Here is a 12,458-nt window from a genome sequence, read left to right as displayed (position 1 = left end):
CTTCATCATTTTCACTACAGTTTTCATGCCTAGATATCTTATTAAGTGAATGCCACCGACTCATCCCAAGAGCAAACGTTTTTTTTATTAGCTGTCTTTGCTGACTTTAAGATTACATCACCTGATTTTCAAGCAGCTTCAGCCAGTAAGATTTGATCCTTGTTAACTCAAGCCGTATTTACCCAATAATGTTATTGAAACTAAGAAAAATATTCAGCGATCCACTGAATTAGAGAGGCCGCTGAATCGCCAGATTGCCGAAATTGGCATATCAATCACTTATTCACTTTGGTCTTGCGGCAGCATGAATAACTTCTGGTTTCTGACCAAGCTCACTAGTGATAGTTTGAAGAGATTGCAAAATCAGTTTATGGGTATGATCAACTTGTTCAGCCACTCAAATACCCTTTTTCTACTTCAGTATATCACAGAGAGGTAAACATACTTTATGGCACTAACATCTGTGACCCGATCCTTAGGATCTTAATTATTCTTAGTCATTGACCATAACAAAGCTGTGAGGAAGCAGAGAACACATTGTAAGTTTTGGTACCGAATATGTTTGCGCCTTTAATATGATACAAAGGGATGGTATCCATAACATAACATTAAATTCTTTGATACAAATTAACAGATTAAATATAAAAGATTAATGCAAAAGCCTTACAGCTATTTAGAACATGGCTCAAAAAATATGTTTTTATCACATTATTTCACACTTAAAATCATTAACATTATTATCAATATTAACTTGGGTTGTGTGCTTGTATTCTTTTTCACATAGCACAAAACTTATGATTACTTAAAATGATAATAGTGACTGTCTGAACAATAATTTTTTTTTATCAATGAAGCTGATAGTTTGATAAAATACAAAATTAAGTAAGATTATTGAAAATTGAAGAAGAAAAAAGTAAAAGAGAAGACAGCATTGATTACCAAAAAGTGACATCACTGGAAATTAGAATGGGTTTTTGGAGAAATGCACTTCTGGGTATACTTAAGACAAACTTTTTGTGTTAGGACCTCCTCTATCTAATACATTTGGTAAATTTCTGGCTAATGAGACTGATTTTCTAGGCACTACTCTTTCATAAATTGTGAAGATTATTTTCAAATTACTATACAGTGATACCTCAATTATCCGGCCTTCATTTATCTGTTGCTCAAGTTATCGGGTGTGGTAATGTGGCACCGCTGAAACGCCAATATTTGTATCTCGAAGAGATATTTGGCAACTACGAGGCTAGCAAGTCGATGATGACAGATGATAACTTCAGTTGTCATGCCCAACATATCCAGAGTGTATTTTGTGTGTTCATAAGCATAATTGATTATCTGGTGTGGGCTTTACCACAATTCATTGGATGATCGAGGTATATCTGTAACTAAAAAATTAGCTGAAAATTTCAGCACACTTTATGAAAGGAGAAAGCTGTGTTTTATAAAATAATTCATGCTGATTTCAAAGGTATATTAATAATGCCATGAAACGAAATAATTTGTTTCTTAACATTAAATGACACTGCTTTATAAGAGTGTTGATTTAAGGAACAATAATGCTGGATGTTATGAATATTTTTAAATAAATCCTGTGAACCCTATAGACGCTATTAGTGGCGACGTCATCATAGGGGTTCTCCATTATATCGAATTGGATCCAAACAATAACATTGGCATAACCTCTTTCAATGCTACCAGTGCGAAAAAATCGATATATATCGCTTTTCTGTGACGTTGCACTAATAGCGTCTATAGGACTCAGTGCTTGCCCTGCCAAAACGAGACAGAAAAAAAATGTCAAATTGTTTCTAATTTATGTTAGTCTTTAATTCAAGATAAAATAAGCATCAGAGCCTCAATCTAAATATATACGTAAGTTGAAAAATTGAGTTTTCTTCGAGAATTTCGTATGATTCCAGCACAAAATTACAAAATTCTTTGGTAAAAAATGTCTCAACTTTTAAAAACGAAGTCTTCAAGCCTGTGTGTATTCATGCTATATGTGAGTTCATTTTATAACGACCCCCTTGTTCCATATTCAGTAAGCAGTAGTAATCCTCTATTTTCAATTAAGCTTGAGGAGGGGGGTCCTGACACTACAAACATTTTTGAATAACTCTTCTGAGGAAGCTTAATAGCATCCCGGTGTAGATCATAATAAGTCATATACGTTTACATTTTGTAGTCTTAAGAGTTTGATTCTCCAGCACTTGCATTGATGTTAGTTATCTTAGAATACAACAGTTAACGATACTGAAGAGACGGCTTCTTCAATTCAAAAGTTAAATTCTAGATGATAATGAATTTTCCCTGTAATTTCAGATTTAAACAGACGAGAGATGGATCTAAACCATTTCCATCAATTTCTGACACCTAGAGAAAAACGCCTCAACTAATGAAAACTAAAATTTTGCTTTTAGCTTGTGCAAATTTAATTATAAAAGTAAAAAAAAATGAGACTCTACACCAGATAGGAAAATGATCTTATCACAGGGCTTGTTATCACATCAAGTTTTTTTTCTTTCTTTTTTTGGAAGGGGGGAATAAGGCGGGTATCATTGACTGCTTTTGAATTGAGGGCAAGCATGAAAGAGAAATCATCCGTTAAGAGATGAAGGAGATAAGGGAAAATAAAAACCATCAAAACTAACAATCTGACTTGAGGGCTTGGGAGAACAAAATACTCGGAGTCTACTTTTCATCAATGATTAGGTTAAAGTTGAACGTTTCTCTGAAATTTGATTAGAGAGTGGAGAGGAGGGATTGCGTGTGGGAAAAAATATTGAATTTTTAGGAACAAAACTCTAATTATGTCCAAAAAAAATCATAAAAAATTGTTTGACGTATTCCACCATATTTTGTGTGCGATGAAATTCATTTTATAAGTCTGAAAAAAAATGTTCAAAAATACATGGCACAGGGTATTTTTCATTTGAAAAAATGTAGCCCCAAGGAACAGAACATCAAAAACCATTGATAAGGAAACACTTTTCTTGAAGGTGCAGATATACACCCATTTGAAGAGGGAAATAAAATATTTGATAAACTTTGGAGCTAACATGATTTTTAATCTACCAAAAACTTGAAGTTTGATACGGTTGTGCAAGCAGAATTTTATTCCATTGCACTGTGTAGAAAAAAACTTAATTCTAAAGAGTTGTCCCTTTTAAATGGCATTTAGCGAAAGACAAAGGGAAGTTAGAAATCTTAAACATTAAATAATCAACGGGCACGGTAATATTGTTCAAATATTATACAGTTTCAGCAACATACAAACTTAGAGTAAAGCTATGATACAAAAAGAATACAAACATAGTTACACTTTGGTTATAAAAATAAAGAATTAGTTCATAACTTCACCTGTCTTCACGGTCAAGAGGAGGAGGCATGGTGGGTAATTGCTGAGAGTCACCCTGAGTAAGATAACCAGCTGTGGTTGGAACACCTGTGTGAATGTAAAGACAAGACAAGCATTGAAAAAACAATGGGACTGAGTAGAACAAGTTTCATAATAACGTTACACTCATTTGTTTGACTTTTATTCAATTATTAACAGCGTAAAAAGTTGTTTTACTTCAGTCATAATCATAAAACATACATATGTAATTTTTCAAAAGTTTTAATACCTGTTCACAAGAAAGTAAATGTACATTTTCATGAGGGTGATAATACTCTGAAGTATCTTTTTTGCGACTTTATAAAATTAGAATCTTTAAAAACCTTGAATAACAAATTAACAACTAAATTGTAAAACCCAACATTCCACAGCAAGTTTTGACATTCCAGACAGTTACAAGGTGCATTGATAGGGAGAAAAAAAGACAAAAAAGAAAAAAATCAAAATTTTGGCTAAACTTCGATACCTCAGAATGCCTTGAAATTCTTAATTACAACGGAGATCTGGAAAAATAATGTCTTTTCTTTAAAATTCAACTACTCAGTAGGAATTTTGCAAGGCCTTTTCACTACGACGGCTAAGTCTGCCAAGACTATCGGGTGAAGAAATTTGAAAACGTTACTTACCACTTGTTAGATAGTTGTTGGAAGGTGCGTTTGTGATGAAAAGGTCGTGGTTCTGATCCCTATAGGAGGCCCAGACTGGGGATCGATCAAGTAATGAAATGACCGTATTTCCATGCGCTAAACTCAGCATCATTGTTTTTAAGGCTTTGACTATGAGGGCTTTGGTTTGCGCAGCGTTGTCGCAGCCATCTAAGCGCCCTCCAAGCAGTTCAAGGAGAAATGGGATCAACTGGACATCCAAGGCCTGGGAAAACAAGAAAGTTCTTCTTATTATTTCACAATATATGATAGAGGGAATGAGGAAGATTCAAATTGGTCTGTCATGCTTTAGACTTCAGTAGATATGAGGAGAAAAGAAAAAACTAAAATTTTTTGAGCAATAACGATCAACAGTTCTGAACTTTGGGGAGGAGTAAAAGCCTTACAGAGCAAAGTTTAATCGATTGATGAAAAAATGGGACACATACTTTGTGATTTCGGCAAGCTCGATTGGAATGGATAGATACTGATTTTTCTTTTTCACATAGAGATGTCTATGTAAAGAATGAGCGTATGAAGTAAAAGTTCAGCTAACATTAACGACCACTTTATGGTGGGCGAAACTGAGATATCAATCACATACAGATATAAGAGCCTTGTTCAGAGAGATCTCTGGCCCTCTGCGCGATTCTTTTTCCTAATGAAATGAGGAGAGAACATGTTGTGTAGTGTTTTAATTCATACCTTGTATAGTGGCCCATTTCAAAACAAAAAAAATTATTAAAAAAATCTGAAATAAAGTCAAAATTATTCAAACACAAAATAATGTTTGATCGGTCAAAATGAATGATGAGGTTTGAGTTTCGGTAATTATAGCTTTCATTCATTCAATCATTCAAGATTCATATCAATTGGGGTAGTTCAGTACCTGTTTAACAAGGGTATCCTTTTTAGCGGAGAATATTCGACTTAGCGTCTCGCAGGAGATATTGATAAGTTCGCTGTAAGAGGACATTGCTTTTTTCATGGGTCCAAGACAGTCTGTTTGTGATAAGGTCCAGACGCAAACCTGAAATGAATTATTCACAAAATCTCAATATACAGACAAATAAAGAGGACTTAAAATTCTAACGACAGAAAACCATCCTTTATTTGGGCAACAATATGTAGCAATCAGCTAGTTACGAGAAACTAAGATTGATCGCTAGAGGCTTGCGAATAATTTGGAATAAATTATCTGTAGTAATTTTGAATATTGTAACAATTAAATCCATTGTCATGTAACTTTAGTTGCTGAAGGATAACTTGGTAGTGGTAGATAATAACTTTTTCAATGACTCACCAATAATTTAGTCTGAATTTTCGTTAAGCTTTACTAAATAGAGATTCTGAGATTTGCTTCCATCAATAGATACTTAAACTCATCGGAGTTTCTTTTTGTAACTTTCATTATGATTTTTGGTACTTTTAGCTTTGAATTTTCTTAAAAATGGTCTAGACTGCGCATTATTCAACCATCTTGCTACTCACCGTATTCAGGTCATATTTTTAGGATTTTTTGTTTTGTTTCGTTTTTCACTTCAATAGATTTATGGTGTGACCTACTTTTCTAGAAATTTTATTCTCCTTGAGAGCAGTGAAAGGAGTAAGAATTCACTCACAAAAGCAGTGAAATCAAAATGTTTCAAGAAAACGAAACACGAAGTTCAAAAAATAAAAGAACTAACCTCGCTTAAAGCAAGTTGGTGCAGAATCCTGATGACAGACTTTGGAACTGAGACGGACTTTGTTGAATTCAAATGAAGACATATTCTTGGGATATGTCCCAGCGCTGGTACCTGGTCTGCCAAGTTAGGTTGAGCTTGCAGCAAATTTACCACAGCGGTTGTCATCACATTTAACATTTCAAACTGTAATTTTAGAGCAAATGAAATAAGGTTCGAATTTTGCTTATATCAATAACTTACTCTTTCAAACAAGTTAAATTTAAGATAGGAAAGTCAACTCATATAGTCTTATGATGTACACTTTTTTCCTTGCATAACTTATCCAAATCATTTTATGCATATGAATCATGCATGAAATGATTTGGATAAGTTATGCAAGGAAAAAAAGTGTACATCATAAGAATGAAAATAATTAGAGTAGACATGAATAAGAAAAAGGTTTAACTTTTTTTGGTAAAAGACTAAAATTGTAATAATCCAAAATAACTTACGTTGACTTCATCTTTTGTCATCAGGGATAGGCAGTTGTCCAATAATTCTGTCAGAAACTCTTTAGGTTTGCGCAGATTCCAACCGGGGTTGGCATTGAATAACCTCAGGTAGACACCACCAACTACGATTTCATTAGAATTGACAGCGTCTTTTAGTAGAGGGCCTGGATCAGGAATCTTGTGCGCTCCCATTGGATTCATTCTTTGCTTGGTGTAATGCCTGAAATTTTCAAATTTTATTTTCAGTGCCCTCCATTTTGAAGAGTACGTACATCATCTCTTTCATTCTTATTCATATTTTGGGAGCAGTTAAAGTTGGAAATACATAAATGGTATTTGTATTTGATTGACCGAAGCTGAGCTCAATCAAGGAGAGAAGTATAAATGAGTTTTTTATCCACGGATAAATATACATTGGTATTCACTGATGAAGTAATCTTAAACATTATCTGTTGGATCAAGCAGGAAATTTGAATTTGCTTTGATTTGTTGTGCAATTTTGAAGTTTTTTCCTGTTCATGTCACTAGGTTTGCTGATACAATTAATTTTGTTGACTCGGAGGAACTGAGAATATTAGAATGCAATCGTTTAAACTCAGTTTTGCGACACATTACGCGTGGATTACATATAAGCATTGTTGTATTATTAGATAAACACAGAGTTCTATTAAAAGAATGAACACTTACTGTTTTGCCAACTGACTGACAGTGCCAAACACGTGTTTCCGTGAATTTGCATCCCACACAAGTTCAGGATTTTCCTGATTACTTTCCAGCAACTGAATACAAGAGGGAGGGGCATCACGCATTGCATCACAAATAGCAGCTGGTAAAAATTGACCTAGAGTCAGCCTGATTCTTGGGCCAGATAATTTATCGCTGCATAGTCTTCCAAATAGCTCCGCAACTTTAATTCGGATGTTCACATCATTTGAATTGCACAATATATTCAGCAAATAAAGGTAGCCCCCTAAAAAAGAATACATATTCGATTAGACACAGAAGTAAATCAGCGGTGGGATTATTGAGTTGTTATTGAAGTACCAGGGAATAGCATTGCTAAAATAGAGATTTATCGATAGTGATTCAAAAAGTGACTTAAAAGTGAGTAATTCAGTAATTAAACATAAACGGTAGTTTTTGCGCACAATGAGATGGTTAGGTATCAATCTAGCTTCATTTTTGTGGCATTTCTCATCTATAAATTTTTTTTCTGTCCTCGCATCAGCTATTGTGGTACCACTGTACAATTTTCCTTGATCAAAGTTTCTAAGAAAATTTGTTTAGTCCAATCACTTGCAGTTAATCAAACATCGCTCCTCTCCTTCTAAACCCAACAATGATCGGCAATTGCTACAAACATTAAATAAGGGTAGAGATTGTCAAATAAATGGAAATGTACATTTATACTGTACTCCACATACAAGCAAATTTTGTTGTTGAATTTTCCCGTTAAAAGTTAATTTTTTTTGTTATAGTTATAAAAAAAAGACAATACCCTTACCTTTTGAAAGGAAAGTTTTTACAATATTTGAGTTTGTTGCCAGTGCATACATTATTTCTACTGAGGTTGAGTATTGGTCAGGTAAAGAGTAAAGAGCAAGCAGGAGATAGACGAGGATATCACTGCCGGAAATATCATTCACACATTCATGATTGCGCGTTAAGGTGCTGATCACAGTAAGTGCGCTATCTTGTAGCAGACGATAGTTATCCATGTAAAGCAGAGAGAACAATAGATCAAAGTGTCCAATGCATTGAATTTCAAGACCTGTTGAAAGAGAAAAGACGTCAGTTGAACTATTAGAAATAAAATGAAAACCTACTCCTTCCTTTCAAGCTGGTGTTGAAGTATCCGAAGCTCATTCACTTACTACAAAATTAACCAAGTTTTAAATGACCAAGATAACTGATAAGTTTCTAAAATATTGGAGGAAATAACCGGGTATAATTCACTACATTTTAAATTAAGATTTAGAAAGAAGAAAAGGCCTTCTTGACTCTAATCTAACCAAATGAATGAAGAGATACAAATTATGGACAAGAAAAGAACATACCAGGATTGTTTAGTATAATGTTGTTGAGTGCATGGAGAGCCATGCAGACGTTTGTCAGCTGTTGGGTATCCGCTGGCTGATGGCTTTTAGGAATGTTTGCTTTGATATAAGTCAGTAAGTCAAGGATGAACTTCTTTGGATCCTGAATAACGAAAGTTGGACGGTTGTTGTAAACTCGGATGAAAATATTGCCAATGATGAGCTCATTGGCATGACTAGAATACCCAAGTTCAACTTTCTGTAGCGTTTCTTCTCCTCGGATGCTCATCCTCTGTTCCAGGAAGTCGTTCAGCTCTGCCCGAGTTGTGTTGTTCCAGACTAGGTAAGGAGTTTCGCTGTTGCTTGTCAGAAGTTTCAAGAGCTGGAACAAATAACACCCGATTTTATTACTCATATATCAAAAAGCTATTTGTATCTGAGATTGAAAATGAAAATTTCATGATCTTTTTTTAATTAGTTATTTACAGAGATCTATGACACAAAAGATTTGCAGAATTAGGTATGATTAAAAACAAGTTTGAAACATCATTTGATAATAATTACACAAGTTTCATGCCTTTGGTGCACATAAAACAATCCTCAATGGAAAAATAAAAATATTTCATCATCCTAATCAGGAAAATGCAAATTTTTTGCACCAAGCCTGCTAAGATCCGAAGAAAAATGTTTCAAATTTCATCATACGAAAAAAAACTAGAAGATATTAAAGCCTTACTACTTTGTTCAAAATTTCAATTGAAACATATGAAAATAGTATGGAAAACAAGCAGTGAACTCCAACACAATGTGTTGATAAGGCGCGTCATTAACTCGCACATATCAACCCCTTTAGTTTTCATTTACAGAGATTTCAAAATAGGCAAACAGCATAAAAAGAGAATTCACGATCCAACACTGCGAGGTCAAAGACGCACCTTGACGAGACCGTGTATTGTGAAAGTAGAAAGCTATTCGATCGAATTTAAGTTTTTTGATCTGCCTCAAGCAAAATCTTATCAGATTCTTGAAGAAAAGTGCTACGGAATAATTTAAGCGAAGAAAGGAAAAATTCTGTCGAACTCCTAGAAGATAAAGTCGATTTAAAGGTATTTTGGGGCTAAAATACCCAAATCACCGGTAGTAAAAATCCCGTTATATTATTGAAAAGAAATTGACTCGATATAAATGCAATTGCATTAAATACGTCTTGATTTTGTTATTTTAAACGTCTTTCCATGCAAAGAAGTTCAACCATGTCGTTGCTTTATTCATTCATGAATTGAAAGTAAGCAATCTACATCCCGAAAATCTACTGATTTGCCGTAAAAAATTGCAGAAACTTGATATACCAGGTCGATGCACCCACTCGTTGAATTTACCAACCAATTTCGTGAGTGCAAATGTGTAAGAATCAATATGCTATAGTCATTTTGGGTGCATTTATTTTTCATGAAACAATAATAATTTCAATCCCGAAAAACCATCAATTTTCCGTATAAAATCGAAAAAATCAAAATATGTCAACTCCCCGACGTGAAAATTAGATTCTACGTATGTAAATGTAAATACTTATGTATCGATATGCTGAACAGAAACTATGTGTGGACAGTCAGAAGCCCGCGGCAACATTAATTCAACAGAAAAACTGTAAAAATTAGATAGGATTTTAGCCGCTTTGCCCGCCTCTCCTCGTTACTTACAACAAACCGTTCTTATACTCATCTCAAAATTTTTCTCAGAGCTTTGGGTTATTATCAGCTTCCATTTAAACTCCGGTTCGATGGCCGAATCGGCTGCCAAAAAAGCAAGCCACTGTTGAAGGGTTCTATGAGAAATTCGTGATATTATCGGCTCTCAGGAAATCACCCCATGGCTAAAATTGGTGGTATAAATGTTTAAGTGCTTAAAATAATCGTATTCAAGAAACTAAGGAATTAAACTATGGAGTCAATTTCTTTTTAATAATATAACGGAATTTACTACCGGTGATTTAGCTATTATAGCCCCAGAATACTTTTAAAGCGCCTTTGCGTTCCAGAATCTCGACGGAATTTTTTTTTTTTTTTTTTTTGGCTTAAACGATTCAAGAGACATTGTAGTTAAAAATATAAAGATTTTTCGATTTGGACGTATAAAAATGTTTAACTCGTTCAGGCACACCGTGTATTGTATGGAGTACTGCTGTTATTCGACCGTTGTCTTCAGGTCAAAATTCTTACAAAGAAGCCCCTTGCAAGAGGCGAATTTTTTGTAATTTCTCCCAGTTTTTTCAGCGTTAGGTATATAAATGAATTGCTTGTCAAATTCTGAGGTCAATTATATTTAATTGTAATTTATACTTTCTTTTTTTCCCCTTCATTTTATTTTTCGTATCGAGAAGTCGAGGTTTTGTTGATTTCTTCGGATTTCGATTACTGTAACTTCTCTTCTATTCGGCCGATTTTTATGAATGAGGTCTCTTTTTATTTGTGTTTTAACGGAGAGTAAGGAAAAAATTGCTAAATACACGCGAAACAATTTTTTTTGAAAATTGGATGAATCCTAGCGTGACGGTGAAATGGTTAATGAAGCGTGAGTAATTGGGGTACGGGTATCGGCCGCGTTGGGACCCAAGGCGGCCAAGGCCATTGTTCTTCGTGACGCCGACGCAGTGATCAGGAGCGTGGGGACGAGAGGGCTGAGTGGACTCCTGTATGAGCCACGTTTAGCAAATGGTCTAATGAGTCTCGAGGCTCATCACAGATTGCACTTACCACTATCCTGCTGGCCCCGGCTATCAGAGCAAGGAGTACCAACTTTTGAAAAGGATAACAGTGGTGTGGAGATATGTCAAAGCAACGTTTTGAACAAAACGGAGTGAGTGAAATTCTCATTCAAGGAGTGCCGAACTGGTCAGCCATCCTCGAATCAGTTCGCTTGCTTCCGCTTATATATGCATATTTTAAATCAGCGCGCCCTACTCTTAGGCTTTTTTTAAAAAAACCAAGTAACGTAGACTCTTGGTATTCACTGCACATAAACTAGCGAGCCCCAGAATGAGAAACAACTTTAAATCATAATTATTGACGGATAAATAAACTTTTTACACGCTTTGGAAAATCTCAGAAGTTCGCGGTAGTCACTTTTCGGTAAGGAACTAAGGGACTCGGTTATTGTATCGAGCAGGGTTCGAAACGATCGCAAAGGCGGTATACTACGTATACGCGCCAAAAGAATATTTGTATACTATAATGGTCTCTTTTAAAACAGCTGGACTTGAAAAAAAAGGTAAAAGGAAAGTCTCTCACCTCTTCTGGTTCATCGTCCCGGAATTTTTGAGCAAGGAAAGGAGTTAGCAAGCATGAAAGAACTCCCTGGACCTGTGGATTTTCTGGAGATGCTAACTGACCAGACAAATAACCTCCCAACCTTGCAAGAGCTTTGACAGATGTTTTTGCCAGTTTGTTCCAAACTTCCTAAAATACAAGAAAAAATATGGATTTCAGATCTTGATACTTCGAAATATAGAGGATATACAAATTATCTTAGAGGTGTCCTCAGTCAAAACTGTAAATTCAGTCTTCCTGAATTTTTTTGAGAAGTATTACAGCTTTAAAAGACGTTTTCGCCGGTTGGATCCAGACTTTTTAAAATACAGGAAAGAACATGCTATCCAGATCTTGATAGTTTGAATTTTAGAGGATAAAAATTATTTTAAAAGTATTTTTGGTGAGAAATGCAGTTTCATTCTTTCTCGATTTTTATTTCAAAAATACAACAAGGAATGAATAATAATTTTTTGGTCAGAAATGCAGTTTCAATCTTTCTCGATTTTTATTTCACAAATACGACAAAGAATGAATAATAATTAATTTAAAATTATATCTTCAATCAACTGTTATGTGGTGCTGAAAAAAATAATTAGAAGTACAAATATTAAAAGCATACTTGATTATTGGCTTCTTCCGATCTTTCTACTCCGCATTCTTCAAGAGTGAAATCATAATTGAACAAAAAGCTGATCAGATGCCATAGAATCTTCGTCTTCAGAAGCTGAGATTGGAGCCTAGCATCTCCTGCGAAAGACCCAATGCAGTCAACCACTTCGCTGCATAGTTTTGGCAAATTCTGAAAATAAAGAAATGATTCAAATGATTCAAAATAAAAATAAATCTGAGAGAGTCTGCCTATAATTTCTGACAGCAGTTTTGGAGTTGAAA

The 12,458-nt window shown here is 34.7% G+C and overlaps 1 protein-coding gene across 4 annotated transcripts in view; it reads right to left on the bottom strand.

Moving 5' to 3' along the window:
* Window positions 1-544: 544 nt before the first annotated feature.
* Window positions 545-12,458, bottom strand: part of Rme-8 (receptor mediated endocytosis 8) — a 30,179-nt gene continuing 18,265 nt past the window's right edge. For all 4 annotated transcript variants that reach the window (XM_072301842.1, XM_072301843.1, XM_019057333.2 and 1 more), the window contains 10 exons: window positions 12,187-12,366; window positions 11,547-11,714; window positions 8,281-8,641; window positions 7,728-7,994; window positions 6,911-7,193; window positions 6,224-6,443; window positions 5,733-5,915; window positions 4,934-5,074; window positions 4,027-4,270; window positions 545-3,448 (listed from right to left, as the gene is read on the bottom strand). In XM_072301842.1, coding sequence (XP_072157943.1) covers window positions 3,360-3,448; window positions 4,027-4,270; window positions 4,934-5,074; window positions 5,733-5,915; window positions 6,224-6,443; window positions 6,911-7,193; window positions 7,728-7,994; window positions 8,281-8,641; window positions 11,547-11,714; window positions 12,187-12,366 — 2,136 coding nt within the window. In that variant the 3' untranslated portion in view covers window positions 545-3,359. The remainder of the gene's footprint in view (window positions 3,449-4,026; window positions 4,271-4,933; window positions 5,075-5,732; window positions 5,916-6,223; window positions 6,444-6,910; window positions 7,194-7,727; window positions 7,995-8,280; window positions 8,642-11,546; window positions 11,715-12,186; window positions 12,367-12,458) is intronic.

This window comes from Bemisia tabaci, chromosome 6 (assembly GCF_918797505.1).
Source record: "Bemisia tabaci chromosome 6, PGI_BMITA_v3".
Taxonomy (NCBI): Eukaryota; Metazoa; Arthropoda; class Insecta; order Hemiptera; family Aleyrodidae; genus Bemisia; species Bemisia tabaci.
This window is presented reverse-complemented; position numbering and strand designations above follow the sequence as displayed.